Source organism: Scaptodrosophila lebanonensis, unplaced genomic scaffold, assembly GCF_003285725.1.
Source record: "Scaptodrosophila lebanonensis strain 11010-0011.00,11010-0021.00 unplaced genomic scaffold, SlebRS2 tig00000061-arrow-pilon, whole genome shotgun sequence".
Taxonomy (NCBI): Eukaryota; Metazoa; Arthropoda; class Insecta; order Diptera; family Drosophilidae; genus Scaptodrosophila; species Scaptodrosophila lebanonensis.
Window position 1 is genome coordinate 2,875,982 of NW_022060554.1, and position 18,747 is coordinate 2,894,728.

At 38.7% G+C, this 18,747-nt stretch overlaps 1 protein-coding gene across 1 annotated transcript; it reads left to right on the forward strand.

Annotated features, from left to right (window-relative positions):
* Positions 1-14,593: 14,593 nt before the first annotated feature.
* On the forward strand, positions 14,594-15,563 carry LOC115624872. The gene is made up of 2 exons (XM_030519717.1): positions 14,594-15,056; positions 15,113-15,563. Exons 1-2 carry the CDS (start codon positions 14,644-14,646, stop codon positions 15,546-15,548), a joined length of 849 nt encoding a protein of 282 aa, XP_030375577.1. The 5' UTR covers positions 14,594-14,643; the 3' UTR covers positions 15,549-15,563.
* Positions 15,564-18,747: the final 3,184 nt, after the last annotated feature.

Here is an 18,747-nt window from a genome sequence, read left to right on the forward strand (position 1 = left end):
TATTTGCGAGTAAATAAAATGTATCTAATAACAAGTAAAAAAGCTAAAGTCGGGTGTCCCGACTTTGAAATACTCTGTACATATGTTTACAATAATTATAGAAAAAAAAAATGAAGAAAATTTAAAAAAATTTGATCGATTTTACCTTTCTCGGTATTCGAACTCACGTAAAGGGTATATAATTGCACATTTACATAGCAATTTCGTCTGTGTGTATGGCTATGCGCATCTATGTGTCTGTGTAAACATGTGTGCAGTCAACCAAAGCACATCAACAGCCGCGGGCAGCGCTTGAGCAGCGCTGCAACAGCAAATATATTTATGGATATAACTTCTTGTTAAATCGGTCTATCATAGTGAAACTTGTCATACGGACACATAATAACTATCTGGGGGTATTTGCAAAATTTTAGTTCGAAATTCCAAGAATTACGAGAGTTAGAGAAAATCGCAATTGCGTGGTAGAGGGGGGAGGGAGGGAAATTCCAAAATATACATTTTCAGCGTATTCACATAAGGCATCTGGGACTAAAATTTGGTGTTCCTATAGTCTCCGAGATATAGGCGATTATACGAATGGAAAATCGGAAAAACCCCCATAGGGGGTATAGAATACACACATAAGGCATCTTTGTGCAAAATTTTGGTGTCTCTATCTCTTATAGTCTCTGAGATCCAGGTGTTCATACGGACGGACAGACGGACAGACAGATCGACTCGTCTCGTCATGCTGATCAAGAATATATATACTTTGTGGGGTCTACCACGCCTTCTTCTGCCTGTTACATTTTTCAGCTCCCGCAAACCTAATATTCTTCTATACATTTCATGTACAGAGTATAAAAATTGAATTAATTATCTAAATTAATAAAAAAAATTTATTTAATACATATACAGAAGACACGTTTATGTTCAGTTTTAACAGCATACATTTACATAACGTGTCTATGCGTGTTTATATGTGTGTATGTATGCAGCACAAAGTTGAACCAAAGCAGTAACAACAGCTGCGGGCAGAGGTGGAGGCAGCTCATGGGCAGCGATTTTATTTATGGCTATCATGATAAATCTTGACACACGGACACATAAGCTCTAACTGGATGTAACTACCAAAATTGATTTCACAAGAGAGAACGCTACAGTCGAGCAAACTCGACAGTGTAATACCCTGTACTCAGGTAAACTTCCGTCACTGAGTTATATGCGCCCATAGCAGCAGCAAAAAGAGGAAGAAGAAGAGCGAACTTGTTGCTGCAGTTTGGGGGGGGGGGGGGGGTTGTACTGGCGAGAATTTGTTTTGCTAATAACTTAGCATTGACCGAATTGAATAAAATTTTGAACAACAATAGACAATTATATATAAATTATGCGTGCAAAGGTTGGTTTATGTAGCATTTGAAATGTGGACGCTATTGACGAAATTCTGTAGCGGGGGAAGGGGGGGAAAATTAAAAAAAATAAAATAAACTCGTCCTTTCTCGGACCTAGGAGAATCTGGATGCCAACTTTGGTTTTTCTAGCTTTTACAGTTTCTGAGATCCTTGCGTTCATCCAGACGGACGGACAGGCGGACAGGCGGACAGACGGACAGACATGTCTAGATCGATTTCTCTCGTCATGCTGATTCAGAATATATATACTTTATGGGGTCGGAGATGCTTCCTTCTGCATGTTACATACTTTGCACAAACCCAATATACCCTTTTTACCCTACGGGTACAGGGTATAAAAACACGGGGGGTGTATCAGAATAAAACAAGAGAGAACTCTACAGTCGAGCAAGCCCGACAGTGTAATACCCTGTACCCAGGTAAACTTCCGTCACTGAGTTATATGCGCCCATAGCAGCAGCAAAAAGAGGAAGAAGAAGAGCGAACTTGTTGCTGCAGTTTGTGGGGGTTGTACTGTAGAGAATTTGTTTCGCTAATAACTCTTCTCAGAATTGACCGAATTGGATTTTAAACAACTGTAGACAATTATATATAAATTATGTGTGCAAAGTTTGGTTGAGGTAGCATTTGAAATGTGGACGCTATTGACGAAATTCTGTAGCGGGGGAAGGGGGGGGGGGGGGGGGGGGGAAATTAAAAAAAAAATAATAAACTCGTCCTTACTCGGACCTAGGAGAATCTGGATGCCAACTTTGGTTATTCTAGCTTTTATAGTTTCTGAGATCCTCGCGTTCATCCAGACGGACGGACATGTCTAGATCGATTTCTCTCGTCATGCTGATTCAGAATATATATACTTTATGGGGTCGGAGATGCTTCCTTCTGCATGTTACATACTTTGCACAAACCTAATATACCCTTTTTACCCTACGGGTACAGGGTATAAAAAATAAACTTGACCTGCCTAGGGCTTATGGAAATCTAGATACCGAGTTTGGTTATTCTAGCTCTTGTACCTTCTGAGATCCTTGCGCTTATACAGACGGACGGACAGACGAACATGGCTATATCGACTCGGTCTGCCACGCCTCCTTCTGTGTGTTACATAAATTCGCACAAAACTAGTATAGCCTTTTACCCTTTGGGTACAGGCTATAAATTGTGGCGCTATCTATATGCCGACTGGTGCGTTAGAATCTGCTATCTTTATCGATTGTCCAGTGAGAATTTCATGACATTTCATCGATTGGAAGTGAAGGTTTTGCATTTTAAGTGTCAGTATGTTTGTGTTATCGGTGCAAAAATGAGCTTCGAACAAAGAGCCAACATTAAATTTTGTTTTAAAATTGGTAAAACTTTTACCGAAACGTTTCAATTGATGGAACAAGTTTATGGCGATATTGCCTATCCCGTAGCAGAGTGCACGAGTGGTTTCAACGTTTTCAAAGCGGTCGTGAGGACATAAATGACGATCAACATGTGGGCCAATCAAAATTCGTGATCACCGAAAATTCCATCGAAACTGTGCGTGAATTCACCAAAAATCAGCCGAAATCATCATTGAAATTGATGGAAATGGAATTGAACATCTCCAAAACATCGATTTATCGCATTTTGTACCTAACATTTGGGCTTACGAAAGGTGTATGCACGGTTTGTTCCGCACAAATTAAATGACGACCAAAAATTGCTCAGAATCGATCGACGCTTGTGACCGATTATTTGACCAAAAATCACATTTTAACCATTAACCACTCGCCGTATTCACCTGATATTCGGAAAAATGCATTTGCCCATGAAAGGAAAGCGTTATGCAGACGTAGAGGCCATTCAAAAGGCTTGCACCGGCATACTGGCGGCCATACCGGTCAACGAGCTAAAACACTCGTAGGACATGCTTTTGAATCGTGCAAAAAGCTGTATTGAAGCAGAAGGAGACTATTTTGAATAAAGTAAATTGATTTTGTCAAAAAAAACCATTTGTTCTGTTTTTTTTAAAAGTCCTGTTTACTTTGGAACATACCTTCTACATACAGTCCTCATTTATTAGTGCAACCCGTTCGAAATTCCTCAGCACGCTTCACGCGTGGTCTAGTTATTTTTAATTATTTTTATTTTATTTAGTAAATCAACAAATAGTGTTGTCGATACACATACAAAAACTATGATTTGTGTTATAATATAATATTATAAAATAAAATAAAGGTACATATTTAATAATACGTTATAATTTCAATTTTCAAAAGATAGGAAAGTCTAAGAAAAAGCTATACAATGACGTTGTTCGCGCAGAGGAGAGCTCACTGTCCGCTAGTCTTCGGCTGCCGACATCAATTCCACCACACCGGCGACCACATAGCATAGGCTTAGAATAAGCTTAGATTAGGTTTAGTTTTTAGTATTCTTCTTGTACTGCAATTGTGAAGTTTGCGCATGTGCGCACCCAAAGTGAAGTATGACTTGTGAACTTTTATTGAAGGAAATAAACCCTACATCAAATCAAACCATCCAATTTGTTCACATTTTCATGGTCCTTCGAGCCGGATTATCCAAGAATCCCCTCGGCCCAGCAAGCTTTGGTGGATTAAAAGTTAAGTACCCAATTGCGATTTATCCATTCAATATTATTGCTAAGCCGTTCAGCCGTCTCAAGTGCGTTTCCAAAAGGTAATTTCCAAGTGCAAGTGCCAGTGCAATCCAAAGAAAGGAAAAATTGGAGCGGCTTATATGCAGCTTATGTATATTTTACATATATCTAGATATATAAGTCTCCATACTGTTTTCCCTGCTTTTGAGAGGGAGAGACTCGCGTGAACTCCGAATTTCCAATTCAAACTCGGCCGTGTTGTTAGTTCCAAAGATCTTAAGTGTCAACCGTGTATGAGCGATTTATCTAAGCCGCGCACTGCACTTGCACAGTTTCCTTAAATTAAACACAAAATTCGAAGTAGCAAATTGCAAATTGCAATACTAGTAGCAATAGTAGCAATACTATTCCTCACACAGCTCAAACCAGCTACACACATATTTTTTTGGGCTTCTTTCGTTTGTGTTGTCCGCTAGACTTTGCAGCGCTTAAGATAAGCCCGCTCCTCTGCCCGTCCACATTCTCACCACGCCTTCGCTCTTCGGCCGTTCTTATCGCTCTCTGGCGCTCACACCCACACACATACACACAGAAAAACGTAAATTTGAGCGCAGCTGAAACAATAAGCGTATAGACTGACCGCCAGCTGTTCCTCTCTGCAGCGTTAATGATGCGCATACCCTATAAGGACCGGGTGTTGCGATTTGTATACCCTGTACCCAAAGGGTAAAAGGGTATATTAGTTTTGTGCGAGTGTACATGGAACACACAGAAGGAGGCGTGGCAGACCCCACAAAGTATATATATTCTTGATCAGGATGACAAGCCGAGTCGATATAGCCATATCCGTCTATCCGTCTGTCTGTCCGCCTGTCTGTATGAACGCAAGGATCTCAGAAATTATAAGAGCTAGAATAACCAAACTTGGTATCTAGATTCTCCTGAGCCCGAGAAAGGACGAGTTTGTTATTTTTTTCTTAATATCCAGAGAGACCAGGTCAAGGCGTTATGGGTCCAAATAGAACAGGAGAGCGATCAATGAACGAAATCACTAGGTACGGTGGGCACTGAAGAAAGTCGGCATGATCTTGCAGTCCTCAAGAAGTACGAGCACTGATATCTAATTTAGGAAAGGTGTGCAGCCAAGCTCAATGAGAGCATTGACAACCTTTCCGCCAGTAACCCACCTAGCCAGCCCTTGCTGCCGACTCATCTTTCGACGAGCAACAGAGGCTGCTTCCTCCCTCAGGTCGACACTGAAGTTTTCTGTGGCGATCCTTTACGGTGGCCTGCTTCCCGTGATCTATTCACTGCGGATTATATTAATAACCCGAGGCTCACTCCTATTGAGAAACTTTTCCATCTCAATGCCAAAATGACTGGAGAAGCAAAGGCCATTGTTTCAAAGTCCCCACTCACCCATGACGGCTTTGAGTCCGCTTGGGAGAATCTAAAAGAGTAGTTCGAAAATAAAAGACTGCTGGTTAATATCCAGCTAAACCTTTTTTTCGGCCTTTCCACAATCGGCCAAGAGTCTGGAGCAGCTGTCAAAGGGGTTCAAAGCACCTTTCAAGGGTGTCTCACTGCTCTGGAACATTCAAAAGTCAACACAGAAAACTGGGACCCTATTTTTTGCTTCTTCTGTGAACGCAAGCTTCCCAAGATCACCGGAGCTCTCTGGGAGCAATCCTTAAAAATTAAAACAGAAGTTCCAAAATGGGCGGATCTCAACACGTTTCTGGTTGAACGCTACCGTACCCTTGGCAATGGACGACGAGAGGTCGGCGTCCAGTTTTCAGGACCAAAGCCACTCCAAGCCTCAAAGTAGGGACGGGGTGCCTAAAAAACTAAATTCGTTTGAGGCACAGATCAGCGTGAAACCACCCTCATCCAACAAAACCAAGCCACAGGCATGCAAGATATGTTCAAAGGAGAACCATGCCATCCGAATGTGACCAACCGGATTGCTTGCATCAAACTGCAAAAATTATGTCTAAATTGTTTCACGTGCAAAGACGTTGCTGCATTGTGGTGCTCCTCCATCATCGACCCCAGCGACAAGCACATCCACGCACGCTGTTGCTGCTTCTACTCCAAATGAGAACATACAGTGCACTACTCAACAAGCGAATGTACAGAAGTACTTTTGGGCACCGCTGTAGTTTATATCCATCAATCAGGCACAATCCATACAGCACGTGCACTGATCGATTCTGGATCATATCCGAGCAACTCCGAAATTTAATTGGGCTCCCGTTCCAGACGATACAGGCCCAAGTATCCGGGCTCAACCAAGTCATTTCAGGCGATGTTGATAAGCTGTGCGATCTTATGCTTGTTGTGCATTCGAAACCAAGGCTGCAAATAGAGATTTCAGACTTCGTTCTTCCAAATTTGGCAGGGAACCTACCGTCTTGTACTTACCCCATGATGCTTTGAGCGACCTACTAAAATTACAGTGGGCTGACCCTTTCTTCTTCCAAAGCTCGCCAGTAGATATTCTCATCGCTCCGGATATGCTTCCATCAATTTTATTAGACGGCCTCTAACAGAATATTTGCGGCATGCTATTGGGTCAAGAGACTATCTTCGGTTGGATATTGACTGGCCCAGTAGATACTTCCAAAGCCAAGCCCATTTCGTCCTTCTCCACGCAGATTGCGCACAAGCTTCCTTTTAAGGTTGGGGAGGCGGAGGGCATCCCGGTTATGCTAACAAGCACGGCAGCTTTTTCAAAAACTGCAGTCATTATACAAGATGTGAAACCAAGTTCAGCCAAGGATTAGTCGACGCCTATGGATTGCCCTGGTCCAAAACTCAACAAGAACGGGCCCCCACTCAAAAGTTGTTTCAATCAGCATCCATTCAGTACATTACGCACAATAGCGTCATCGCACGGGCCCCCCAACAGCGCCCGCATCCATGTCGCGGCAAGCACGTGGTGGTTCGTTACTACTTTCCAGTTCACTGGCCAGTGTATAATATAAAAAGGCGCCCTCACAGCCGCGTATTCGTGATACCACCAACGCGGAATCTCCAATCAGGTGACCTGGTGGTCAGCAAGGATGATAACGTTCCTACCGGCGCCTGGGCAGTGTTCAAGACATTTCCTGGCTCTGATGGCAGAGTCCGTGTAGTCAAAGTTCGGACTGCACGAGGCACCATCAAAAGGCCCACCGTTAAACTAATCCTACTTCCGAGAGAGGACAGCTCCACTGTCCAATGACTAACACTCATAACTTCCGTTTCCATGCATAATTTTCTAACGATTTTCTTCGCTTTTTTGTGCAGCTCTTTCCAAATACCTATGGCACCCGCAGAAGAAAGACGTTTGGTAGTATAATGTATAGTTTAATAATAATATTGTTCCGAGCAGAACAATTAATTTAATGTAAATTAAATGTAAAGGCCTGTTGGCTTTTGTTTGTTTTTTTTTTGTTAACAATTATGTTATCTTTATCTTGCTTAGCTGTCTCTGTTAAAGATCAATGGGCTCTTGCTCTCACTTGCAGTCAGAGCTTTTATATGCAGGCGAGCTTTTTTCTAACGCTTCAGTCGCACATTGACTGCAGCCAGTTTTGTTCTCACTCCAATTCTAGACACGCTACAATATTGTTAAGTTTAATTGAATTCCTCCAGTGTTTTTTATTAAATATAGCTGATCAGGTGATATATTCGATAGGTCCTTTAAACAAATATAAGGCAAATTTCTTAGACCAACGTTTAATGAATCCAAGTTGGCCTTATTGACAATACTGGATATGTGAATGTTAAAGTTCAATTTGGAATCAAAAAGAACCCCAAGGTCTTCAACAGTCGATATACGCTGCAGTGGCATATTGTCAATCGCATACGTGACTAAATGAGGCAAAGTTCGGTGAAATGTCATGAACTTACATTTAGAGCAATTGAGGTGCTAACCACTTAGCTAAGCACCAAGATTGCATGCAGTTCAGATCATCCTGCAGGCGTTGGAAATGAAGACGGTTTTTGTAAGACAGAATTAACTTCACATCATCAGCATACATAAGTATATGAGAGTGTGACAAGGCACATCTTATGATCCAAAAGCTGGCTATGAGACCTGAGCAAAATTCGTTGGGCCCAGTTTTTTAAATAGGACGAAATCCAACACAATAAAGCGGCGGTCGGAGGTCATGGTTTACAGAGTCAAATGCTTTACTGAAGTCAGTGTAAATGACATCAGTCGGCATTTTTGAAATAAATGCTTCATTTACCAAGGAAGTAAATTCCAGCAAATTTGTCGTAGTCGACCGTCTCTTAAAAAAACCATGTTGAACAGGAGATATGATAGATTTGCAGAGGTGCTGCAAAGTGCCACAAACTATTTTTTTTGGTATAGCGGACAACTTTGCAATACCTCTGCTATTCGAAATATCAGACTTATGACACTTTTTATACTCTGTACATGAAATGTACAAGAGGTTTTCGGTTTTAGGTTTTCGGGAGCTGTAAAATGTTACAGACAGAAGGAGGCGTGGTAGACCCCACAAAGTATATATATTCTTGATCAGCATGACAAGACGAGTCGATCTAGCCCTGTCTGTCTGTCCGTCTGTCAGTCTGTCCGTCCGTATGAACACCTGGATCTCAGAGACTATAAGAGCTAGAGACACCAAATTTTGCGCAATGATGCCTTATATGTGTACGCTATACGAGTTTGTTTTATTTTTTTATTTTTCCCCCCACTTCCCCCTATGGGGGTTTTCCCGATTTTCCATATCTCGGAGACTATACGACCTAGGGATATCAAATTTAAAGTCCAAGATGCCTTATGTGAATACTCAGAAAATGTGTTTTTTGGAATTTCCCTCCCTCCCCCGTCTCCCCCGCAAAATTTTCTCTAACTCCCGTAATTCTTGGAATTTGAACTAAAATTTTGCAAATACCTCGTTAGTTATTATGTGTCCGTATGCCAAGTTTCATTATGATAGACCGATTTAACAAGATGTTATCGCAATAAACATATTTGCTGCTGCAGCGCTGCCCAAGCGCTGCCCGCGGCTGTTGTTGATGCTGGTGCTTTGCGAACATGCATACACAGACACGAATATACGAGCATATACATACATACACTCACATAGACGCAATTGCTTTGTATATGTGCAATTATACACCCTTTACGTGAGTTCGAATACCGAAAGAAGTAAAATCTATCCACTTTTTTTTTAATTTTCTTATTTTTTTACATTTTTATGTATACTTATTTTGAACATATGTACAGAGTATTTCAAAGTCGGGACTTTAGCTTTTTTACTTGTTTTTGAATTAAATTTTCGATACTCGATTGAATTAATTGAATTGAATTAGTGTACAAAGTTGTTTCTAATATATCGTTTTCTAATTCTAATTTACTGGTTAGTATTTGTCTTCTTCTTTCGGCTTCTTCTAAAAATTGACGAATGTTACCTCGATATGGTGTGTTTCGAAATTCTTCCAGTAATTGATGGTCAGTTGTTTGAAGTCGATACGGCTTATGAACGTGTATAGTGGATTTGGATCACCTTGGAAACTCTCTACAGCATGTATTTATTATTCCATGGAAACCCAATATTTCTAGAAAACTCCACGCTTCAGGAAAACCTATTCCGACTAGACCATTTAAATACAGAAGAAAAACATAAATTAACTAATTTGTTAAAAAGATTCCAAGCTATCCAATATCGTGAAGGCGATAAACTTCCTTTAACCAATCAGGAAAAACATACTATTAATACTACACACAACGCCCCCATCTATTCAAAATTGTATAGCTGCCCACAGACCTACGAAAGGGAAGTGGAGCAGCAAATTCATATGTTAGAGCAAGGAATTATACGAGAAAGTAACTCACCATATTGTAGCCCCATTAGGGTTGAATCTAAAAAGTTAGATGCTTCTGCCCAGAAGAAATCACGGTAAACGACAGATACCCTATACCAAACATGGATGAAATATTAGGCAAACTAGGTAAATGTAATTATTTCACGACAATAGATCTTGCTAAAGGCTTCTACCAAATATAAATGGACAAATACCATCGCCACATTTCAACGTTGTATGAACAACTTACTTCGTCCGCTGCTAAACAAAAATTGCTTGGTGTACTTAGACATCATAGTTTTTTCCACCTCTCTAGAAAATCATTTACAATCCTTGCAGGCAGTTTTCGAAAAACTATCACAAGCAAACTTAAAGCTACAGTTGGATAAATGCGAATTTTTAAAACAGGAAACAACCTTTTTAGGGCACGTCATTACTAAAGATGGAATTAAACCAAACCCCGAAAAAATAAAAGCCATAGTAAAATATCCATTACCAAACAAGCCCAAAGAAATCAAAGCTTTCTTAGGACTCACAGGCTGTTATAGAAAATTCATACCCAACTTTGCCGACATTGCTAAACCCTAGATTGTTAGACTAGATGTTTGAAAAAAGGAGCCAAAGTAGACACTAAACAAAAAGATTACAAAAGTTGAAATTATTAATCTCAGAAGACCCAGTTTTAAAAATACCAAACTTTGAAAGAAATTTCATATTAACCACAGACGCGAGCAATGTAGCTTTGGGAGCCGTTCTCACAAAATGACACCCTGTCAGTTACATCAGTTACTTTAAACGAGCATGAAGTGAACTACAGCGCCATAGAAAAGGAATTGTTAGCTATAGTCTGGGCAACTAAAACCTTTCGACATTATTTATTAAGGCGACACTTTGAAGTAGCATCCGATCACCAACCATTGTGTTGGCTGCACAAATTAAAAGAACATAATGCAAAATTAATGAGGTGGAAAATTAGACTTTCAGAATATGACTTTGATATAAAATACATTAAAGGAAAAGAATAGCAATAGAACAGACATTTTTCGCGCAGAAGAAGATAGTAGCAATTTAATATGTTTGTCGGAGAAACCCATCAATTGCCATAAACGACAAGTTATCTTTTTCAAAGGTCCTACTAACACAAAATATGAGACTTATTTCAAAAAACAAATCATACACATCTCCTATCAAGATATGACCATAGAAACAGCCAAAAAATATTTACTTGATTATTTTTGTTCTAAAAACATTGCTCTATACATAGACAGTGATGCAGATTTCGAAATATAAATATATAGGCTCAACTCTTTAATACCCTGTACCACCCCACAAAAAAAAAAAAATTAAGTTTAATTAATTAATGCATCGGTGCATCGAGAAAAATGAACAAACTCGTCCTTTCTCGGGCTCAGGAGAATCTGTATACCAAGTTTGGTTATTCTAGCTTTTATACTTTCTGAGATCCTTGCGTTCATACAGACAGACGGACAGACCGACGGACAGACGGCCATGGCTATATCGACTCAGCTTGTCATGCTGATCAAGAATATATATACTTTGTGGGGTCTGCCACGCCTCCTTCTGAGTGTTACATACATTCGCACAAAACTGGTATAACCTTATCCTACAGGTTCCTGGTTAATCATAATACTTTTCCTTACCTGTTTGAAATTATAACATCATCAATAACATCGATACTGACCATGGATACCTCCTATTTTCCGACAAACCAATAAAAATCCCGTCAGAATACGAACATCATTGTCATTGATATAGACAACCTAGTCCATTATTTCAACACTAAAGTAACTAACTACACTAATATCCCACAAATTCAACTCTTACATAACAAAACTTAATGGTATAACCATACACCAGACAAATATACAGAAACGAGGACTGATTAATATAGTAGGATCCGCGTTTAAATATCTATTTGGAACGTTAGATGATAACGACCGAATGAAAATCCAAAACGAACTACAATCAGTAGCAACGAGTTCAATTAGCTTACATGAAATAGACGACGTGATTCAATTGATCAATAATAATATGCAACAAATTAAAATTAATAATATGCATTGAAGATAAACATAGTAACAGCGAACAGCTATTATACGAACTGATCCAATTTACCGAATACATAGAAGATATTGCAATGGGAATGCAATTTTCTCGATTGGGACTATTCAATCCAAAATTACTTAATTACGACAAGTTAGAAAACGTAGACAGTAGTAACAACCAACCAAAAAACAACCAAAACATCAACCTGGATTAGCACTAATCAAATACTTATCATATCACACATCCCTATTAAACAAAAAACTGTTCAAACCATTAATATAATACTTTACCCGGATAGTAAAGGTTATTAGCTTGATTATTTAGAAAAAGACACTTATTTTGAAGAACAAAACAAAATTTATAACCAAGATTTCAAAGAAATAAACGATGAATGTATTAAGAATATTATAAAAAGAACTAACCCGATATGTAATTTCGCCCCTACAACAGTCAAACAAATAATTAAATATGTAGAGCCAAACAACATCCTAACCTGGAATATAAATGATACCATTATAAGTCAAGATTGCCAAGAAATAAATAAAAATATAACGATTAAAGGCAACAAAATAATAACAATAAAACAATGTAAAGTCAAAATAGGAACGATAGTGTTGAGTGAAAACCATATAAATCCCGAAATTAATCTCACTCCATTGTATACTCCATAAGAATTAATAAAATAAAACCAATAGAACATAAAGACATTGTAAAATTAATATGTATTAATCATAAGTCTTACAACTTGTATTGTTTGCATATATTTAAAAGTTAATACTACAACAAGATAGGACGCTACAGTCGAGCAAGCCCGACAGTAAAATAGCCTGTACTCTCCACAAAAAAGAAAAATTAAAAAAATATATATAAAAAATTAAATTATTAAAAAAAAAATTTAATTAATTTATTAAATTAATTAAGAAAATTTATGTAATACATACATAGAAGACATGTTTATGTACAGTTTTACATTTACATCACGTGTCTATGCGTGTTTATATGCGTGTATGTATGTAGCACAAAGTTCAACCAAAGCAGCAACAACAACAACAGCTGCGGGCAGCGCTGCAAGCAGAGCATGGGCAGCGATTTTATTTATGGCTATAACTTTCTTCAGAATTGACCTATCATGATGAAACTTGGCACGCGGACACATTATCACTAACTGGATGTAACTACCAAAAAAATTGTTTTCAAAATTCCAAGAATTTATAAAAAACAAGTAAAAAAGCTAATGTCGGGTGTCCCGACTTTGAAATACTCTGTACATATGTTTAGAATAATTATAGAAATTAAAAAAAAAGAGCATTAAAAAAAATTTTCGATAGATTTTACTTCTTTTGGTATTAGTACTCACATAAAGGGTGTATAATTGCACACATAAAAAGCAATTGCGTCTATGTGAGTGTATGTATGTTTATGCTCGTATATTCGTGTCTGTGTAAGCATGTTCGCAGTCAACCAAAGCACCATCATAAACAACAGCCGCGGGCAGCGCTGCAGCAGCATATATATTTATGGCTATAACTTCTTGTTAAATCGGTCTATCATAGTGAAACTTTGCATACGGACACATAATAACTAACTGGGGGTATTTGCCGTTCGAAATTCCAAGAATTACGGGATTGATTTTTTCAACAATAAAATATATATGTACTAGCAGGTATTGCCCGCCTTAGCCCGGTTCAGGCCCGCCCGTTGTATTTATTTTGTGTGTGTGCATAGGTCATGCCCCATATATTTACACCTTATTAATTACCAGTAGGAAGGCATTTTAGGTATTTAAAATTTCCCAATTTTCCCAAATTCCTTCTTAGTGCCCACCTACATTATGATACACAATGGATACCATGAAAGGATACTTGAGTCCAAATTTCAGCTTCCTAGCTTTTACCGTTTGGGTTGTGCGTTGATCACCAATCAATCAGTCAGTCAGGACAAACTGTTTGATATATATACATAGAGATAACGCAACGTCTTAAGATAGACTATGTGCAGAAAAGGGGAATAATTATAAGAAAATATCCTAATTTTAAATTCAAATTTGTGTTTTTCGTGCCTTATTGAGTCAATACGATTACGCACGAACTCGGAATATGAAACACGGCACTCGTGTCAATGCCGTGCAGCGATGAGACACGATCAAAAAGCACTGACAATGCCCATCTCAATTTCCTAGAGTAAAACCACTAACCATACAACAAACGTCCCATCGAAATAGTCAGCGACAGCTCCCACAGCTGTTCGGGTACACAAGTCGATATAGCCATGTCCGTCTGTCCATCCGTCCGTCTGTCTGTCCTTCTGTAAGAACGCAAGGAGCTCAGAAAGTATAAGAGCTAGAACAACCAAATTTGGTGTCTACATTCGGACGAGTTTGTGTTTTTTTTTTTCTGATGCACCCTCCACTTCCCCGCTACATGTTTTTTTTATAACTTCCATAGTTTTTGGAAAAACACAATTTCGTCCTTTCTCGGACTTAGGAAAATATGGATACCAAGTTTGGTTATTCTAGCTCATATACAGACAGACAGCAATGGCTATGTCGACTCGTCTTGACATCTTGATTAATAATATATATATTTTGTGGGATCTGCCACGCCTCCTTCTGCGTGTTACATACATTTGCACAAAACTAATATAATAACAAAATAATTACAAATTGGAGTTTCGTCATTTTCGTCAATTACATTCAAAGCTGACGTATAACACACACAAAAACTGTGAAAATTATAAGATATACATATATTCATATAAGACATTAACATTCTAAGAATGAGCCTCAGCACGGCATTAGTGAAAACCGTTAAAGGTACCTTGAGTTCCAATCCAAAGATGTTTCTAGAACCACCATATATTATAAATTCGCCTCTTAAGAATATTGAACAAGGAAGACAACCGTACCATCATATGATAGAGCAAATATTGCAGAAGGTAGCGGAGTTGGAGAATACACTTTACGAGGATCAGCAGCAAGAACTCAAGCTTCGTGTAGCTTTAGAACAGCATAGAGATCACATAGCCGAGCTCAAGTTTAACCTGGACACAGAGAAACATCGCAACGCGAGGTTGGTGCAGCTCCTAGGTGATCTAAGTATTCCCTCTTCGGATGATAGTGAGATAGAACCGCGTGTGCCCTCAACAACAGATATTTATAGATCAATAAGTCCACTGTTAATGCAGCAACGGTATGTGGCTTAATAGCTACCCACTAATTTCATTTACCAATTCCCTTCTCGAATAGCTATGATGAGCTGGCCGCCTCACATAATCAAAGCCGAAGACAATTAGCCAAAAAGGGCAAGGCTCTTCAGAAGCTAAAGTGCCAGCTAGAGCAGCTGCAAATCAAGTATGATCACCTTTTTTCCGAATACCGCAACGAGCAAAAACGTTTCGAGAAATTGTGCGCTCGATATTTGCACACACAAATTAAGAAGAAGCAGGAAGTTTACAATCTTAAGGATGCTCTAGGGTACGCCAGCGAGTGCATTTTCCATGCGCAGGCTGCATTGGATGGTTGTGGTCGCAGCATTGGCGGTGCCCACCTTAAGAAGTTTTGTCAAAATTTTGATTGTTTTATGGGTGCTTTGCGAAACTGTTGTTGCGTTCGCAAGTTACAAGAACTGCAGAAGCTAGAGCAGAATAATAAAAAAGAAAGGCAACCTGAATACAGGGCTTAGACATTTTTAATGATACAATTTTTCCTTTCAATTTCCATAAATAAATTAAATTAAATAAACACAGTTTTTTAAATCCAAAAAGCGGATCTGTCGATTTCTTTACAATTTGAAGGCTGTTGGTGGCACTAAATCGTCCGCATATTCTTTGCATTAGAGTCGCATGTGCACACATTAATAAAACATAACCGTGCGTCGACTCGCGTCGCTATATCCTTCACTTCTTAGCAGTTTCTCTTTAGCGTCGTGGTAGTAGTAGCTGAATGGATCGATCAGGCGCTCTCTTTTCGGTGCAACTGTGATTGCAGTTATTATTACTCTGTTAACTCACTGTTGACTTTTTATTGGTTGCAGGTACAATAAAGGTAATAAAAGCAGTCGCTATGGAGCCATCGAAGTTAAGTTCCAAGTTCACATAGGTCACTAGGGTCGTAAATAATATTTAAAGATTATTTATTTATTTATTTACAGAGAGATTTTAGGATATTTTATAATTTTATAATTAGGATACTACCCTCTGCAAGCCGTTGCTTAGGCTTTTTAATCTGTCCTTGAGAAAGGAATCTTTCTGCTTTCTGGAAAGAATCGTTTATTATATCACTCCACCAAAAGGGATGTAAGTCAGATATTTCTAACTATAGGGGCATTGCCAAACTGTATGCTATTCCTAAATTATTTGAAAAAATAATTACTTCCTCTTTACAGCATCATTGTTAGTCTGTAATATCCCGTGGTCGGCATGGATGCAAGCTGATGTTATATACTGACTTCAGCAAAGCATTTGATTCTGTGAATCACGACCTCCTTCTCTTGAAGCTAACTTGTATGGGATTTCCCTCAAACTTTTTGAATTGGATTTCTTCGTACTTAAAAAATAGGACATAGAAGGTAGTACTCATTCCGAATATTTCTAAACCTGTTGTCGTAACTACTGGCGTACCTCATGGTAGTCATCTTGGCCCTCTATTATTCACTCTATTTAATAATGATCTTCCATCTATCGTGATGCCTTCCCGTTAATGTTGACCGATGATGTAAAGCTAATTTTTCGAATAATGATCCTCTTTATCAATCTCGTCTGCAGTACGATCTAAACTATTTTCAACTGTGGTGATTGGTCAACCACCTGATCTTAATTGTTCCAAATTAAAGTATGCGATTGACAGTATACATATATCTACAGTTTAAGATCTTGAAGTTCTTTTTGATCCCAAATTGAATTTCAAACTTGACATCTCCATAAGGGTGTTCTTGGATTTACAAGGTGTGTTCCAAAGTAAACATGATTTAAACGAAAAAAAAGCAGAGCAAATGGTTCTTTCGGCAAAATCAATTTATTTTATTCAAAATAGTCTCCTTCTGCTTCAATACAGCTTTTTGAACGATCCAAAAGCATGTCGAACGCGGGTTTTAGTTCGTTGGCCGGTATGGCCGCCAGTATGCCGGTGCAAGCCTTTTGAATGGCCTCTACGTCTGCATAACGCTTTCCTTTCATGGAAAAATCCATTTTTCCGAAAAGGTAGAAGTCGCACGGTGCCATATCAGGTGAATACGGCGAGTGCTTAATGGTTAAAATGTGATTTTTTGTCAAATAATCGGTCACAAGCGTCGATCAAATGTTCGGTCAAAATGCGATAAATCGATGTTTTGGAGATGTTCAATTCCATTTCCATCAATTTCAATGATGATTTCGGCTGATTTTTGATGAATTCACGCACAGTTTCGATGGAATTTTCGGTGATCACGAATTTTGATTGACCCACATGTTGATCGTCATTTATGTCCTCAAGACCACTTTGAAAACGTTGAAACCACTCGTGCACTCTGCTACGGGATAGGCAATATCGCCATAAACTTGTTCCATCCATTGAAACGTTTCGGTAAAAGTTTTACCAATTTTAAAACAAAATTTAATGTTGACTCTTTGTTCGAAGCTCATTTTCGCACCGATAACACAAACATACTGACACTTAAAACGCAAAACCTTCACTTCCAATCGATGAAATGTCATGAACAACTCACTGGACAATCGATAAAGATAACAGATTCTAACGCACCAGTCGTCAGAGATGTTGATTCCTCTATGCTTTTAGGTCGTAGGTCGTAGGCCCAACAAGAAACTTTCTGCCTCTTCCACTTAACAGATGCACTAGTGATTACGCCATGCACAATCCTTTTCTGGTATTATGGTCTATTATAATACTTTTTACTTTTTCATATCTCTCTCTTCCCTCACTAAAATCTAACATTTTCAGCTATCAGGAACCTGCAGAATCACTGATCATTACTGCTGTGACTAGGTAGTAGTAGTAGCCTGCCGGACTGGCTAATAAATTTTCCCCCAACGGGTCAGTGATTCTTCATCTTTAGACTTTAATTATTGTTGGCGCAGATGCTGCTTTAGATTAAGATAGTTTAAGAGAAATATTTGAATTTTAGTTTAGGGCGAAAAGAGAGCGCGAGAGCGGCCATTTGCGGACGTCGCCTCGCGCCCTTTTTTTCGCCGCCTTAGGCTTAGTTTAGCATGTAAGCCGAATTTGAAGTCAGTTGTAAACTAGAACTTAATACAATTACAATACGAATTATTCCGTAATTTTCCGCATTAAAGTAGTTGAAAAGCAAGCGTCCCATTTCTTTGTTTTTAATAATTTATATAAAATCATATAAATTTTCATTGGCGCCCGAGCAGGGACTTGCTTGTTTTAAAAAATAAAAATAATAATAAATGCGGAACCGCGTCGGTCGTGTTGTTGTTGCTGCACTGGGGATTCTGTTGTGTTGTTGCCACGTTATTGGAGGATGAGTCAAGTCGACCAAAGGGAAGTTCCTGAGCCAAAGTCGACTTCACAGGTACTATGCTAAAGTTTGAAAGTGAAATTTAACCAGCGAATTGCTTATTTCGGCCTTCAACTTTCAACCTTTGGCACATACGTGACCATAATATAATACGGTAGATAGTTGAGCATAATTAACACAAATATAAATCGCATGTCGTACTAATATTAAGTAAAAGTGAACCGCTATAGGCAATTATTTAAAGTGCCAATTTATTGTCGTTTGATTTTGTTATACATACATACATACATAAATATACATCTCAGCCAACCGTCGGCAGTTTTCATTTGTTGCTTGCTCTCGTTGTTCTCATCAAATTCGCCGTTGTCTTTGTTACATACATATATACCGACACACTCGCAGACAT